General features: G+C 42.8%; 1 protein-coding gene across 3 annotated transcripts in view; it reads left to right on the forward strand.

Annotated features, from left to right (window-relative positions):
- KIDINS220 (kinase D interacting substrate 220) overlaps positions 1–17,170 on the forward strand; it is a 205,558-nt gene that overhangs the window by 37,873 nt on the left and 150,515 nt on the right. For all 3 annotated transcript variants that reach the window (XM_075861128.1, XM_075861131.1, XM_075861129.1), the window contains exons 3-8: positions 4,736–4,834; positions 8,095–8,193; positions 8,700–8,798; positions 9,608–9,709; positions 11,909–12,007; positions 12,224–12,421. In XM_075861128.1, coding sequence (XP_075717243.1) covers positions 4,736–4,834; positions 8,095–8,193; positions 8,700–8,798; positions 9,608–9,709; positions 11,909–12,007; positions 12,224–12,421 — 696 coding nt within the window. The remainder of the gene's footprint in view (positions 1–4,735; positions 4,835–8,094; positions 8,194–8,699; positions 8,799–9,607; positions 9,710–11,908; positions 12,008–12,223; positions 12,422–17,170) is intronic.

Below are 17,170 nucleotides of genomic sequence, written 5' to 3' on the forward strand. Positions count from 1 at the left end.
CTCCAGTGAGTAGGAATATTGTGAGTGTGGTTATTTGTCATGTGAGCTGGTACAACACACCCGTAGCCAGTCATTCTGTGACCTACATCAAGATATGTTGGAAATATTCAGTATCTTTAAAAATATCTTATACCTTAGGGCTGGGCGATTTTGCCCAAAAATAAAATCTATTTTTTTTTTGTTTTTTTTTTCAACCCTATGGGCGATTTTTCGATTTTGAATCTCTATTTTCTAATTACGGTTCAATAAACTGAAAAAAATACCAAGAGATAATTGAATAAATAATCTTCTTTATATCAATAACTTTTTTAACATATATTACTAGAATTAATAATTGTATGTAACTTCACAACTTTCCATTACTATTGGAAAAATTGATATCTAATTGATTATAATTTCAGTGTTCCCTGGCAGGGAACAGGTTAACAGAATCTATAATCAATGATGCGCTGCGTGCACGAACATCCAACCTCTGCCCGTCACCCTCTCAGCCTATCTCTGACATTGCAGGTGAGAGCGGTGTAAAGTGCAGCAGGGCCAGGCAGATAGCGCTGAGCGGGCACTCTGGGGAGAGATTACATCATAGTGTCTGAAGTGTGAGCAGGACCCGGTCAGTACCGGCCCCATGATGGGGGGTTAAAGAAATGACCTTAAGGCCGGATTCACACGACCGTGATTAGGCTGTGAAAAACTGTCTGTGTGTCAGCCAGATCGCCCGGCCACACACGGTACATGTAAAAGGGACTCCTCATCATAGTCATTTAGGCTACAGCCAGTGAAAAAAAATGGCCAGTAAATACTGGTCAACTGTCAGTTTTTCATGTGCATTTTGCATCAGTGCCTCCATATTGATTTCCTTTGTCAGGGTTTTTTTTGTCCCAATCCCCTGAAAACACCACAGTGCCTATGTAGATAGTGCCGCAATGCCCACACATAGTGACAGTGCCACCCCCCATATAGTGCCACACAACCTTGCAGATCGCAGCCCCACATGTAGATCGCACTCCCACCCTCCCTTGTAGATCGCAGCACAAAATCCTATCCTTCTTGTAGATAACGGCCACTGTAGCTGCCACTAGGGGCTCAATCCCCAACCAGAGGTTGCCGACACTGACCAGGGATTTCATACAGCTCCTGGTGGGAGCTACAGTAGTGCTATCTACAAGAAGGAGGGTGGGGGGGGGGGGGTGCGATCTACAGGGCGGTGTGGCTATATATACTAGGAGTCTCTGCTTCCCCACGGCACTGCTGTATCATTTTGTTCACTACAGAACAGCAGTTCCGTAGGGAAGCAGAGACAGAACGGGGCGGAGCTTGTCACACGGGGCAGATCAGGCAGTGACGAGGCGGCGGGGCGGAGCTTCCTCCTGCAGCACAGCGCGACGTCGCCACAAAAGAAAAGATTTGACGATTCTGTTAAAAATGAGAATCGTCAGAGGCCTTGAGGACGACTTAATTGAATTAATTTGATTCATCTCCCAGCCCTACACCTCCTTGTAGATTATTCTGAAGGCGCTGTACAGGAAGGCTGATTTGTTTTTGCATGTGATGTTGTTCTATTGTAGCTGGAATAGTTGATTTTATTTAACTGTTATGCCATCACGCCAACTTTCACACTTTTTACATACACATGAATTTATTTTTTTATATTATACCCCTATATAATATATTCTACCCATACCTTTTATTGGCTAACCATAAAAATTATGTATCATGCCTACAATACTTTTGTCTTTTTTGACACAAAGGTATTTAACATTGCAGATGGTTTCTGGCTAACACGGTACAACACTATTTTTTACTGTACTATATTATACCCCCAGTCCCTTGTGAAGATGCCTCCCAGCACTTTACACTCATGGGCACCTTCATGTGATTTTGCAAAAAAGTGTAATGTCTTGTAATGAGATTCATACAAATTCATGTTTGTAGCTTAAAGTGTGACCCAAGCAGAGCCTGAAACGCACAACTACACCTAAAAAATAAAACGACAAGATTCACAGAGTTCATAAAGGAGTTGTGCTTATGCCCAGGTCAACAAGTCCTTCAAGGAGACAGGAGGTATATTTTGGACGACCTCCGGCTCCCTGCGGACGCTCAGTCACTGCCCAACATACAAGTCCTAAATAGTGAGACCACTTACCGTCACCCTCAATAGTTTGTCGCATTTGGGTAAATAACTTCTAATTACACTGATTGGTGTTCTTCGTAGTAACGTATTAGACAAGATGTCTATGAATTCTGCAAATACCAATTAGTACCAGGGGCTCGCACATCCCTGGATCATTGCCAATGACGTGACTTCCCGTGGGCAGGAGTACTCGTACGCTGGATATTTGCACCTGCCTATTAGTAGAGTTTCAGCAGTAATGTTCTTCTGGTATTTTGTACATTAGTTATGTAGACCTAGCTGTCTGAATAAAATAGGATTGGATCTCTTTTGGAATTGCCTTCAAGTAGACCTCTGGTTTGTTCGCTAGGTGGCGCTGCTCAGAAAAAATGAAGTAAAAACATGAAACATAAGTACAGAACACATTTGCAATCTTAAAGAGGCTCTGTCACCAGATTTTCAAACCCCTATCTCCTATTGCATGTGATCGGCGCTGCAATGTAGATAACAGTAACGTTTTTGTTTTTTTCCAAAAACGAGCATTTTTGGCCAAGTTATGACCATTTTTGTATTTATGCAAATGAGCCTTTCTTAAGTCCAACTGGGCGTGTATTATGTGTGTTACATCGGGGCGTTTTTACTTCTTTTACTAGCTGGGCGTTGTGAATAGAAGTGTATGATGCTGACGAGAAGTATCATCCACTTCTCTTCGTTAACACCCAGCTTCTGGCAGTGCACAGACACAGCGTGTTCTCGAGAGATCACGCTGTGACGTCACTTCCTGCCCCAGGTCCTGCATCGTGTCGGACGAGCGAGGACACATCGGCACCAGGCGACAGAGGCTTTTCAGGTAAGTCGATGTAGCCTCTGTCGCTTGGTGCCAATGTGTCCTCGCTCGTCCGGCACAATGCAGGACCTGGGGCAGGAAGTGACGTCACAGCGTGATCTCTCGAGAACACGCTGTGTGTCTGTGCACTGCCAGAAGCTGGGTGGTAACGAAGAGAAGTGGATGATGCTGATTCGTCAGCATCATACACTCCCATACACAACGCCCAGCTAGTAAAAGAAGTAAAAACGCCCCGATGTACGCACATAATACACGCCCAGTTGGACTTTTACTTTAAACACGCCCACTTGGACTTAAGAAAGCCTCATTTGCATAAATATAAAAATGGTCATAACTTGGCCAAAAATGCTCGTTTTTGAAAAAAACAAAACGTTACTGTTATCTACATTGCAGCGCCGATCACATGCAATAGGAGATAGGGGTTGCAAAATCTGGTGACCGAGCCTCTTTAAAGGGTAACTAAATGTTCAACAAACTTCTGACGTCAAAGTGACCTGTCAGAAGTTTTGATTTTGTGGGGGTCCGAGCACTGAGACCCCCCCACCAATCGCTAAAACGAAGCAGCAGAAGCCCTTGTGTGAGCGCTGAGCCGCTTAGTTTCTGTTTGTTTTTTCCGGAAGTGGATGTAGCGGTGTACGGACTCAAAAGGAAGTCTATGAGCCCGTACACCGCTACATCGGCTTTGCGGAAAAAGCCAAACAGAAATGAAGCTGCTTCTGCCGCTTCGTTGTAGCGATCGGTGGGTCTCTCAGTGCTCGGACCCCACCAATCAAAACTTCTGACATGTCACTATGACATGTCCGACGTTGTTTGAAAGTTTAGTTACCTAATTTTCTTTGGCCCACGTTTTGTGTATCTCGCTACCCTTTATTCTACTGATGAAGCTTCTGGGCAAGAGCAGGAAATTCCCCACAGCTCTTCATGTTATTGTCAAAATGACACGGATACTATTGATGACACTATATGCTGTATTAAATTGTTTTAAAGGGATATTATGATCTTAGAATGTGATGATATATCATTCTAATATGCCACAACCTCTGTGATCCCCCCCCCCCCCCACACTGATCCTGAAAATGAAGAGATAGAGTGGGTGGCTGGGAGTGCTGCTGTGTAGGGAACTGCAACACTGCTCCATCCAAGTTCAGTTTGTGAAGCAGCTGCGGCGCGTAACTAGTCCTGCGGCACTTTTCTTTTTCAAAACGGTAGATGTCCCGGCAGTCAGGCTTTTGAATAGATTGGTGGGATTGATAAAACTTTACAAGGGTAACCCCAGAATCCATAATTATCTCCTGTCCACAGGATAGGTGATAATTGTGTGATCGCTGGGACGCCCACTGATCATGAGAAGGGGGTTACCATGATCGCAGCGAGGAGGACATTGTTTGGAGCGGTGGTCGAGCATGCGTGCTGCCGTACCATTCAAAGTCTATGGGAATGATGGAAATAGCCGAGTACAGCGCTTTGCTGTTTCCATCAGTTTCCTAGACCTTGCCGGGAGCAGCAGCAGCACGCATGCTCGACCACCGCTCCTTTCATGCTCCTCCTCACTGCAGTTGAGCTGTGAGCAGGAACGAGTGGTTCGGGACCTTCGTTCTCGTAAGCAGTGAGGCCCTAGTGATCAAACATTTATCACCTATCCTGTGGACAGGTGATCGTTGTCCGTTCTGGGAATACCCCTTTAAATCTAATATATTATAATTTTTTTTATATTTCCAGGGAAAGTTTACCCCCCCCCCCCCCCCTTCCCCAACTGATGAATGGTGTTTGCCTTACAGAATGGGCAGACTGCGCTGATGCTGGCTGCCGAACAGGGCAACTTGGAAATTGTTCAGGAGCTGATCCAAAAACGAGCCAACTGCAACCTAGAAGATGTGGTGAGTGTCCTCCGATGCTGTACAAGTGGCGGATTTTAGTCACATCGTGAATGAAGGAGTGCGGGTGAATTCTCCCCATCTGTTCTTAGGAGTGAATGTCACCGGCTTCATCTGTCCTGAATATTCTCCTCTGCAGTGGATTTAATTAACATTGACATCAGGAGCTTCGGGGAACCTGCTGCAATAGGACTTATTATTCACTTTTTAAGGGGGCAGCGGCAGATAACAGTTCTATAATGGAACATCATTATGTAGATAAATGCTGCGCTGCGTGGTGGCTGCCCTGTAAGTCAATGTCTGACCTCTAAAGGGAACCTGTCAGAACTGTGGGCAGCGTGATGTAGAGACCGGTGCCCTGATTACATAAAACTGTTATATTCTGAAGCGCTGCAATATTTCATAGAAAATGGTTTTAAAGGGACTGGACTTGGGGTGAAGTGTCTGGAAGGCGGCTTCCCTCTGGATTCTACTAGGCTGGCTCCTCATTATTGACAGGCCTCTACCTATTTCATGTTGCCCTTCATTAGGGCATCATGAACCTTTTGACAGGTTCCCTTTAAAGAACTATCAATGGGCAGATGGGTGTCTTTGGTTTCACACACTCGGTGGATTTACCGTCCGGGCAGAAAATCTGCAGGTGAAAAAATGTTGTGGGTGACCATTTAAACCTCTCATCCACGTGCAGCTGAATGGTTTCGCACAGAAAACGGAGCATGCTAATTTGGTTCTTGTAGAAAGAGTAAAATCGACAGCAAACTCTGCACATAACATGTGCGGATTTGGCTACAGAAAATTTGCAACAAATCTGCTTAGAGCAGGTGCTCTAAGGGGTTAACGGGATGTTGACTTACAGGGTAGCCACCTATAGTTGATGCTCAAGTGATGGGGAGAATTACCAAAACTGGTGCTAAGAAAAAAAAATGTTGAAGTTGCCAATAGCAACCAATCCGATTCCGCTTCTCATTTTTCAGAGGCCCTTTTGAAAATAACAGCAGCGACCTAACTGGTTGCTATGGCAACTACTCCACTTTTCCATTGCACCAGTTTTGATACATCTCCACCACAGTTTTCTTCATTTTGCATAATTTTCCCAAGTAGCATTGCTCTAACGACACCCTGCCATTTGCTAGATCTCCACAAGGAGAATCGGGACCTTTTGTTAGACATAAAAAAACAAAAATAAAAATTTATGTTCATTAGGCACTATTAATTTGTTTACTTTCACATCCCTTAGAAGATCCCATTTTAACTGGTTGCCGACACAGGACGAGTATGCTCGTCCTGAGCAGCGAGCACTTCGCTCTGCCGTCTCTGTGTGTGCGATCGAGAGCGGGACAACGGCTGTAATACACAGCCACGGCCCCGCTCTGACAGCGGAGAGGAGAGAAACATCTTCTCTCTGCTGTTAACCCTTTGAACGCCGCGATGACAGCTGATCGCGGCGTTCAAAGAGAGGGGACTGCACATTGATCGCGTCACAGAAAATAACTGTGACGCGATCAAAGCCAACAACTCGTATGGCCAGACAGCTCAGGGTCACTGAGGTATGCCCTAACAACTGCCTGTGTACGATCAGCAACAGGCTAATGTACTGGCATATAGATCTATGCCAGTACATTACAGTTACAAAATAAAAATCAAAATGATAAATCCCTTTATGGGATTTAAAAAAAAAAAGTTCAATGAATGTAAAAAAAAAATAATGGTAAATAAATGAATAAAAAGTAAATAAAATACACAGAAACACACATTTTTTATAATAAATAAACTTTTTAAAATATAAGTCCCAAAACATGAAATAATATAGACATATTTGGTATCGCCACGACCGTAACAACCTGTACTACAAATGTATAGCATTATTTATGATGAGCGGTGTATGGTGTAAACTGCTTTTTTTTTCTGCATTTTAATCTAATTAAAAATGTATAGAAATTAAACGATAATGTATTTGTACCAAAAAATGGTACGTACATAAAGTACAACTCGTCCCGCAAAAAACAAAAGTCTCATACAACTACGTCGTACAAAAAATAAAAGCGTTATGAGCGTCGGGATGCAAAGAGGGAAATTTAAAAAAAATTGCTCTGTCCTCAAGGCCAAAATTGGCCGTGTCCTTAAAGGGAATGTGTTGCCAGAAAAACATGTTTTTTTTTAAAAAATTAAACATTTAGTGTGTGGGTGATTAAACATTGTTCAAATTTTTTTTATTTTTTTCACGAGTCAGGAAATAGTCAGGAAATATTATAAATTAATTCTAATTTATAATACTACCCATTTTTGGTCACTAGATGGAGCTATTCCCAAAATTGCAGCAGTGCAACATAGGGTTAAAAGCCCTCGCTCTAGTGAGCTCTCAGCATCCCCCCCTCCTTTATCCTGGCTAGTGCTGGGATAAACGAGGGGTTTGAACGGTGTAACCTCCTACACTGTGTGTCGCCATTTTTTGAGCTAACACACAGTGTGGTAGGTTTACATACAGTAGTAAACACACACAAACACGAACATACATTGAAATCTCTTACCTGCTCCTGCCGCCGCGGCTCCCTCCGGCCCGTCCGCTCCGTTTGCTGCCGCTGGTCCAAGTGCACAAATCCGGAAGTAGTAATATTACTGTCCGGCCGCGACTTCCGGTCCACAGGAAAATGGCGCCGGACGCCGTACACTGAAGTCAATGGGACGGGAGCCGTTCGCAGTCCCTATGGGACTGTGGCTGCCGTATTCCATGTCTGTATGTGTCGTTAATCGACACAGACAGAAATGGAACAAAAAATGGCAGCCCCCATAGGGAAGAAAAAGTGTAAAAATAAGAAAAAGTACAACACAAACACACAAATGAATATAAACGTTTTTAATAAAGCACTAACATCTTTAACATATAAAAAAATAATTTGTGATGACACTGTTCCTTTAAGGGGTTAAGGACCTAAAATATTCTAAATAATTATAAATCACGTTTCGCCATAAAGCCAAACATTTTAGTTGTCCCTTTAAATTGTGGAGATTTATAGAAGGATCTCTTTTTTCTTTTTGCCTGCGTACCTGTTTTGCACCCTGTAATTTTGAGGAGGATATAAAGCGTCATTACCTGAGTGGCGGAGGTTTTATTTTTCACGCTTCTGGGGAGATATCCACATAACTCCCCTCGTGTCTACCTGGTATGACTGTCTGGTGGGTCCTCGCACTGTCGGGGCTCGACGGTTCTGCATTTTATGGGTTGTATTGCTTCATTTACTAATCTTGGATTTGTTTGGTTGTAGGATAACTGGACTGCTCTTATTTCTGCATCCAAGGAAGGGCACGTGGAGATTATTAGGGAACTACTGGACTGCAGTGCCAACCTGGAGCATCGTGACATGGTACAGTTTACCCAATGTTTCCAGTGTCAAAAGGAGTGGCATTATTAACCTGTTTGTTCAGAGTGGTTCGTACTGGTATTGTCTGAATGTAATACTAAGTGTTCTCAGTACGGATTGTGCAGTGTCTGTGTTCTTTATGCTGTATTTAAATATTTAACTTTTTTTTTTTTTGTGTGTGTTTTATGTCTGGAAACGGGCTTTTCTCTTACCCATTATATAAAGCAACAATGGAAATAATTTATTAAGTTCTTATGGGAAAATGTGAATGTTGGTGCTCCTAGATTTGTCTCAATGTTTCCTGTGCGGCCACCTCTTTCCCTGTTTTTGCTTTTATGCATTTTTTTCCCTCTTCTCCTTTTTAACCTTCGGAAATGTGAATGATTTGAGAAGTCTTGACTCTGCTTAGTCTTGTGAATCATAGTCCTCTATGTGTAAAACCTTGGTAAAATGAAATGCTAGTTAGGAGTTGTCGGCTATGATTTAACTAAAATCTTTTGGTTTTGCAGGGAGGATGGACCGCCCTCATGTGGGCTTCTTACAGAGGGTGCACGGAGGTTGTGGAGCTGCTTCTCTCTAAAGGAGCAAACCCAAACATAACTGGCCTGGTGAGATGCCAACTAAATCCCAGCTTTATTATAGGGTTTATGTTCTATCATTTCTTTTGATTTGTCCTAAAATTTCGCATTAATTAAGTTGGGTAAAATACAAGGTATCTGAGGCTCAAAGGGGTTTTACCAGTATGGACATTTATAGCATATCCACATGAAAAGCCAGAAATGTTTTAAGGTGACGGTCTACCTCTGGGACCCCCACCTATTGGTAAAATGGGGGCTCGGGAAGCCCCATTCTGCCAGGTGAGGCAGCCGCTGCATCCCATAGGAGATTGAGGTGGCTACGCTTCTGCACCGCTCTCTCTCTATTCTAGTTTATGGGAGTTATGGAAATACTGTGTGTTTTACGGGGTTCCGTGTATATCGAATGGTCAGTTGTTCCATATTTTACAGTTTTTTTTTTTTTGTGTTCTAATCGCAACAGCAGCTTTATGATATTGCGGGTACCTGGCGATCGCACGGTTTGTGATTGCTGAGACTAATACATGAAGCAGTATTGGGTCTTCCTGTATTCTCACGCATGCTGTATACTCATTGAATGTGAAGTATGTTTCTCTGCGGAAGGCAGGAGTTGGTAAGATTGAGGAATAACACGACAAACGAACATTTTAAATGGGGAAATCCTCTTAAATACTGTCGAGTGTTGTCAGCAATAATCATGGGATAGGCCGGTTCTAGTTAATGATATGTTGCCACAACGGTGTGATATTTGTGGTTATGTTGATTTTAAATATTGTTTTGGATGCTCTAAGGAATAATGATGATGAACGTTGTCTGCTTTCTCCTCTTCTCTGGTTTTATAGCAATACAGCGTGTATCCCATTATTTGGGCAGCTGGGAGAGGTCACTGTGGGATTCTCAATCTTTTGCTGCAGTATGGAGCCAAGGTCAACTGCTCGGACAAGGTAGATCCTTCTGTTTCAAAGACGGTAACGATTGCAAGTGAAATTGACAGTCAGCTGAAACTTGTGGTCAACCATACACTTTATTATAGCATTACATGGCAGCCATTCTGCCTCCTGCACTAGTTCATAGAGTATGGCCCTAAGCGGGGGACCCCCCTGTGATATCCATATAGAGAAGTATGTTCACTTGAAGCGGCATTAACCCCTTAACATGTCACACACGTGTACGTGAGAGCCGCCAAGTGGAAGTATGGAGTGCGCTCCATACTGAGCAGGTGTCGGCTGTATGTTATGGCAGACGCCTTCCTGCAAGGGGCGGAATCAAAGATCACTTAGATTCTGCCCTTTTAACCACTTAGATCTAAGCTGTCAGAATGAGGGAGGCGACCCCATCAGACAGCCCATCTCCCCTCGCAACGGATTTGTGGGTTGCCGATGGTTGTCATGGCAGCCTGGGGGCCGAATGTGGGCCCCCAGGTCTGCCATCTTTGTGTTCCTACATTAAATCACTGGTTCAAGTACCTCAGGGGACTTTAAAGAAGATATTATTTAACTGTATTTTAGTTTTATTTTTTGTACATCTATAAAAAAATAAAATAAAAATAAAAACGATCTACTTATATAAATTTGGAATCGCTGTAATCCTTTCGGCCTAACAAGTCGTTTTTTACTGCACGATGAACACTGTACAAATGAAACCCAAAAAAAACAAAGGCGGAATTGCTGTTTTTTTTTTTTTTATTTTTTTTATTTTTTTTTTACCATTGCACCCCACAAAGATTTTTTTATTTTTTTTCAGTTTCCCAGTACATTATATGGTACACTAAATAATGCCGTGAAAAACTACAACTTGTCCCGCAAAAAACAAGCCCTCATATGGCTATGTTGACGGAAAAATTAAAATAAAATTTATGGATTTTCGAAGGCGAGGATGAAATAATGAAAATCCAAAAATTGCTGCAACTCCCAGGGGTTAAAACTTTCTGGACAAGATGTTTTCCATCCCTTTATCCATTTATAGCTGTTTTTACATGAGGTTTTGCTTCAAAAGCAATGCCTAAGGCTTCATGCACACGACCATGCCCGTAACTATGACCCGTAATTACGGGCACGGCCGGCCGTGGGCAGCTGGACATTTTTACGGGCCGTGCTCCAATTATAAAGTATAGAAAGGTCCGTAAAATAAAAAAAAATAGGACACGTCCCATTTTTTTTTTTGTCAGGTTTCTATGGCACGAACACCCTCCCGTAGACATACAGGAAGGTGTTCGTCGGCCATAGAAATGAATGGGCCCGTAATTACGGACCGTAATTATGGGCGATTTTATGGTCGTGTGGTTGGGGCCTAAAATATAAATGTTTACATTTTAAGAAATAACTTTATAAGATGCATTTATTAATTCTCAAAGTGGATTAGTCCACTTAATATGCTGCCCTATATGACCGATACGTACTCCTAGAAGCCAAAGTGACACAGAAGTTATGCCGTATGGCTAATTGAATAACTGAAAGAGTACAGCGGACTCCTAGCTCCCCCTACCCCTCTCTGCCTCCACCCCTGCTTATCTCTGGGGTGACAGGCTGTTGTGTACACATCGGCCTATTCATCACCACACACACATCGGTGAGGGGAGCGCTCCCCTCATGAATGTGCTGGACTCATTGCTTTGAGTCCGCTGTATTCTTTTAGCAATCCTAGTAGCCAAACGGCACACAATTTAGCTTTTTAGCTATTAGGAGTATAGAGGTGTAGCTGTAATATGCTGCCCTTACATAGGGAAGCATATTACAACATAGGGAAACTTAACATGTTAAGTTGGCAGATCCGCTTAAATGGGTTGGTTTTAAAATAAAAAATCCTCTTCCTATATTCCCTATTAGGGACTATGAACGTCCTAGAGGAAAGTCCCCCTCTCTGCAAATCCCTCTGAGCCAGAGCCGAAACCCGGCGGACACGGCATGTCAAAGTAGCACATGGTTGGCCATTTGTTTGTATAACTGTCGGCAATTTACCCTTATGATGACCGCTGATTGGCAGAAATGTGTTAAAATCAAGACCACCCGTCTGTAAACTATCAACCTTTTAAGCCAAGCTCCAGTTTTAAAGTTTTTATTTTATTATTTTTATAAATATGGCATCATTGGTCGTCATTATATTACTATCACTTTGTAAAAATCACTTTTTTTTGGGCTCTTTAGTATGGAACCACTTCTCTTATTTGGGCTGCAAGAAAAGGTCACCTGGAATCCGTGAAGTCTCTGCTGCAGATGGGAGCTGATGTTGACCAAGAGGGAGCTGTAAGTTTCTGCCATGTGTTTTGTGTATTTTTTTTTATTTTTTTTTAATCCATCGTTTTCTGTGGTATTTTAGAATAAAATGCAAATATTCATATTATGGTGACGTCATTGTATTTCATGGACCTCTTAAAGAGATTTTCCAGTTAGGACAATCCCTATCCATTTGATAGGCACTCCCACGACCGGCTGATCCAGTTATGATGATTCTTGTTGCAGAATTCTATGACTGCTCTGATTGTAGCGGTGAAAGGCGGATACACCGACACTGTAAAGGAAATTCTCAAGAGGAATCCAAATGTGAATTTGACCGATAAAGATGGCAACACTGCCCTTGCCATTGCAGCCAAAGAGGGTCACACTGAGATTGTGCAAGACTTGCTTGATGCTGGTACTTATGTCAATATCCCTGACCGGGTAAGTTGCTGTTTTTTTTTTGTTTTTTTTTTTAAATAATTTTTCATAGATTTTTAAACTGGAATCAAGGGGATGAACAAAATTCTAGTGCAACCTATAGGACAAATAAGTCAACTATCTACAGATTTGCTACTTGCAGAACACAAATTTAGAATTGTTTATTATATTGATCAAGTCGCCAACTATGAATTGATTTACCGATGCATCTTAATGACTGGCAAATCTCAAACTAAATTTGCGTCTGAGAATGGTGGCCAGCGACGTGTACGTTTTGTCAAACTAACTTATAAACCATTAATAAGAGGTGGCTCGGACGACTAGAGTAAAGAAAGGAAAGTACAATGGTCTCTCGGGTTACAATATTTTAAATTTCAGCTATGTTCACACTGTTGTCAGAGCCTCTGTCGGCAGTCTTGGCACGTTTGACCGGGAGAATAGCGCTGCATGTGGTTCTATACATAATGCCTGAAACCAGAACAGAACCCGATGGACACATTGTAAGTCAATGTGGTCTGTCAGGCGCTGGTGGTAACCGGCAATGCAGCATGGTTTTGGATATACATGTAAACCACGCTGCAAGAGAGAGCATAGCCCAGCAATGGCCTTTCCTGGACCATTGTAACAAAACCTCATCTAACATACAATGCCAATGTGAAGTGTTGTGCTAGTAAAATATCTGAGTCATCGCATCACATTGGGGCAAGTGGAGTGGAGCCAATTAACGGGCATGTGCTGATGGTTGTCTAGTAGTGCCGCATGTCCAGTACGTTGGTAGGTGTATGCCAGGGTGAGCTGCTCTTCTGGACACCAGGTGAGGGTGGCTCCGTTCTGTTTACATTGCACTAAAGAGAACCTTGAACAAAAAACCTGTGGTCATCATTGCAGAGAAGTGATTTCCCAGCTTCCGGCAGCTCTCACAGAAAAGAGTCAAAAAGTGTCAGGATTCTGAATACACGTCACGTCCTGGCTGGAGGTCATGTGTATTCATTATCAGGACACTTGATTAACGTTAATGTCTGTGTATGCGGCTGCACATCGTGTTCTAGTAAGAACGCGATGCTGTGTAAATGAATGGAGAGGAGTGCATGACTCTGATTGGTCAGCGTCATGCACTCCTCTGTACAACGCCCACTTGGTCGAAAGTAAAAACACGCCCACTTGGGCATTAAGAAACTCATTAGCATAAAGCTAAAAATCGCTCAAAGTGGTTTAAAATAGATTGTTTTTCTAAATAAAAAGCACTGCTGTCACCTACATTATAGCGCCGATCTCCTTATATAGGAGACAGGGCACTTATAATGTGGTGACAGAGTCTTTTTAAATGCTACATGTAAGGGTTGGCTCTATCTATATTCGTTATCTGCATATTTTTCTTTACTTTTCATTTTGGGGATTCAGAAGCAATTACTGGTTTTCTTTAGAATTAAAGGGTTAACCGGGACTTTTCAAAATTGGCAAGGGGTGGAATTACGTAGTAAACTAACAGATACTCACCCCCAAAAGTACTCCCCCTGTTCTGTCGCTGAGGTCCCATTCGCAGCCGCTCCAGTTACCAGAAGGGGTCACTTACCGTTCACCAGTCACATGCCGCTGCAGCCAATCATTGGCCTCAGTCGTAATGCTGCTGTGAACGTCACGTGATCACGGAGGCCAGTGATTGGATGCAGCGGTATGTGGCTGATGAATGGCAGGTGACCACTGCTGGAGCTTTCGGGACCAGAGCTGTGGAGTATAGGACCTCCGCATTGGAGCTTCAGGGGCGTGAGTATCTGTTTAGTTTATGTAATGCCATCCCCTGCCCTGTTACCATTTTTGAAAAGTCACTCTTACGGTCTCATGTTTTTCATGATGGTTGTCCCCAAATAAATAGATTTTGTCACTTGAGAGAGTTCTGTAAATCTTTAGCTGACCGGCCGCATTCTCGGCATGTGGCAATAAAAAAGATCGGTATCCATATATCCAGTTGAGCTCACAATGTAGTGCTCCTAATAGGTCCTATTCACATTTTATGTTTAGCGCGTACACAAGAAACCTCCCAATGTACATTCTAATGTGTCCGCAGTGTTACATAAACCCGACGAAGGCCAAAAGATTGTCCGTCATCCACATACTGAAAAATGGCATAGCGTAGTAGACCATGCTGTTCAATTCCGTAAAAAAAAAATATATATATATGTATAGCCACTATTAGATATACTAGGTAGGTATGGGCAAAACATTGTGTGAATGGGGTGTTACTCATACATACACACTAGAGTCCAGGCAAGATAACCACCTGTCAATACGTTTTTGGAATGTGTAAGGCTGGGTTCACACAGATTTTTGCAGGCAGATTTTGCTCTGCCTGCATGCTGATTTTCGCGGCATTTTTCGCCCGCGGCCATTGAACAGAAAAACGTGTCACTTACCCTAAGGAAACCAAGTAAACATGGTGACAACATATTGAGAAATTTTTCGTTCTTTGACTAAAAATCTGTCATGAAATATAATTTGAGGAATGCAAATTATTTCTGTATAAAATGAAGCATTGACCGTATAATTTGTTTTTCTGTTTAGTTTTAGCCGTATCGTCTTCGTACTGAACATGCACGTGCACAAGTATTTACATCTAAGTAAAGTGCGTACGGCATGACATCGGGCAGTTTCCCAATATACAATGAATTGAAGTATTTGTTTACTAGCACGTTAAAGCAATCTAATGGCATATGTCTCGCCCATCTGCTCGCATCACTGCGCCAAAGCCCTTGTGCGGCAGGACCGGACAGGAGCAGATGGACACTTGGCGCTATGGGATTTGTTGTAAAGTCTTCCATGTTGAGCTGATTTAGTGGGTTGATATTTGGGGGCCCCTGGGCCTGTTTTTACAGAGAAAAAAATTGTCCTTCTGCAGTAAAAATAAAATGAAGTTCAAAGTAATTGCTGGCAATGTAAAGGAAAAAAAAAAAAAAAAGTTTTGCTGGAGAAAAGTTTCCCAGGGAGACATTTTAGACAGAAAACCAAAAATATACCTGATGTAACAAATAACACCACGTAGGCAAAAATAAAATATGTAAATCTTTATTACCCCATACGGGAGAAGTTACCCACAAAAAACATACATCTAAAATACAAAAAACTAAACACCCCAGAAAGGAATGTGTATCACGTCCTATGGAAATGACCATATAATGTAACAAGATAATAGCATGAGACATATGAGTAAGTAGCCACAGGATCCAATGTCTAAAATAATGGCAAGATATGACTCAAAATAATGCAATGTATCAAGTTCTACAAACAATCTAGGTATCTAAGTAGATATTCATTTACCCAAAGTGGACATGATAGGAGACACACTCCGATCCAAGGACCACCTCGACGCGCGTTTCGCTTCCTTCGTCAGGAGGTCATTTTAGACAGATCTGCTCGGTGACCAAGCTGCAATAGAAAAACTAACCGTGCGAAGCGGAATAACTTTTACTATAATCCAGATGGTGAGTGTCTGGTGTCCCCTGTGGCTTGTGCCGGTCACCGGAGGCATGTGTTGGGCTAGTGATGCCGCGCGCACGCTTGATGGCAGTAGCTGCGTTCATGCCTCTCTCCTCTTAGGGAGGAGGATTAGCACTACATAGTATTAATGTTTAGAGGATTTGTCCACTTTCAGCAAACGTATTTTTTTGTATAATAAAAAGTTATACAATTTTCCGATGTTCTCTGCATTAAATCCTTACGTTTTTCGAGATTTCTGCTTGTAATTCAGTAGGAACATTTATTGTTTACTATCAGTGGATATAATTCTGTCCATGGTCATGTGATGGACACACAGGTGCTGGGATCTTTAGAAGTCACAGCTCGGATACACATTCTGTAACGAGCCGTGCGCCTGTGTGTCCATCACATGACCATGTAACGAGCCGTGCGCCTGTGTGTCCATCACATGACCGTGTAACGAGCCGTGCGCCTGTGTGTCCATCACATGACCATGTAACGAGCCGTGCGCCTGTGTGTCCATCACATGACCGTGTAACGAGCTGTGTGTCCATCACATGACCATGTAACGAGCCGTGCGCCTGTGTCCATCACATGACCATGTAACGAGCCGTGCGCCTGTGTGTCCATCACATGACCGTGTAACGAGCCATGCGCCTGTGTGTCCATCACATGACCGTGTAACGAGCCGTGCGCCTGTGTGTCCATCACATGACCATGTAACGAGCCGTGCGCCTGTGTGTCCATCACATGACCATGTAACGAGCCGTGCGCCTGTGTGTCCATCACATGACCATGTAACGAGCCGTGCGCCTGTGTCCATCACATGACCATGTAACGAGCCGTGCGCCTGTGTGTCCATCACATGACCATGTAACGAGCCGTGCGCCTGTGTGTCCATCACATGACCATGTAACGAGCCGTGCGCCTGTGTGTCCGTCACACGACCATGTAACGAGCCGTGCGCCTGTGTGTCCGTCACATGACCATGGATAGAATTCTATCCACTGGAAGTAACCAATGAATGTTCCTCGTGAATAACAACAAGCAGAGGTCTTGAAAATCGTGAGGAGTTTTTAGAGAAAGTATATTGAAAAACTGTATCTTTTTTAAATACACACAAAAAAACAAATTTGCTGAAACCGGACAACACCTTTTAAGGCTAAATAAGTGACTTTTTTTTTTGTTTAGAAAATATTTGAATTCCTTTTTAAGGTTACAAATGAAAAATTATTTATGGTAGAAATTAAAAGTTAGACAATTTTTTCCTGTATACGTTTT

This window comes from Rhinoderma darwinii, chromosome 4 (assembly GCF_050947455.1).
Source record: "Rhinoderma darwinii isolate aRhiDar2 chromosome 4, aRhiDar2.hap1, whole genome shotgun sequence".
NCBI lineage: Eukaryota > Metazoa > Chordata > Amphibia > Anura > Rhinodermatidae > Rhinoderma > Rhinoderma darwinii.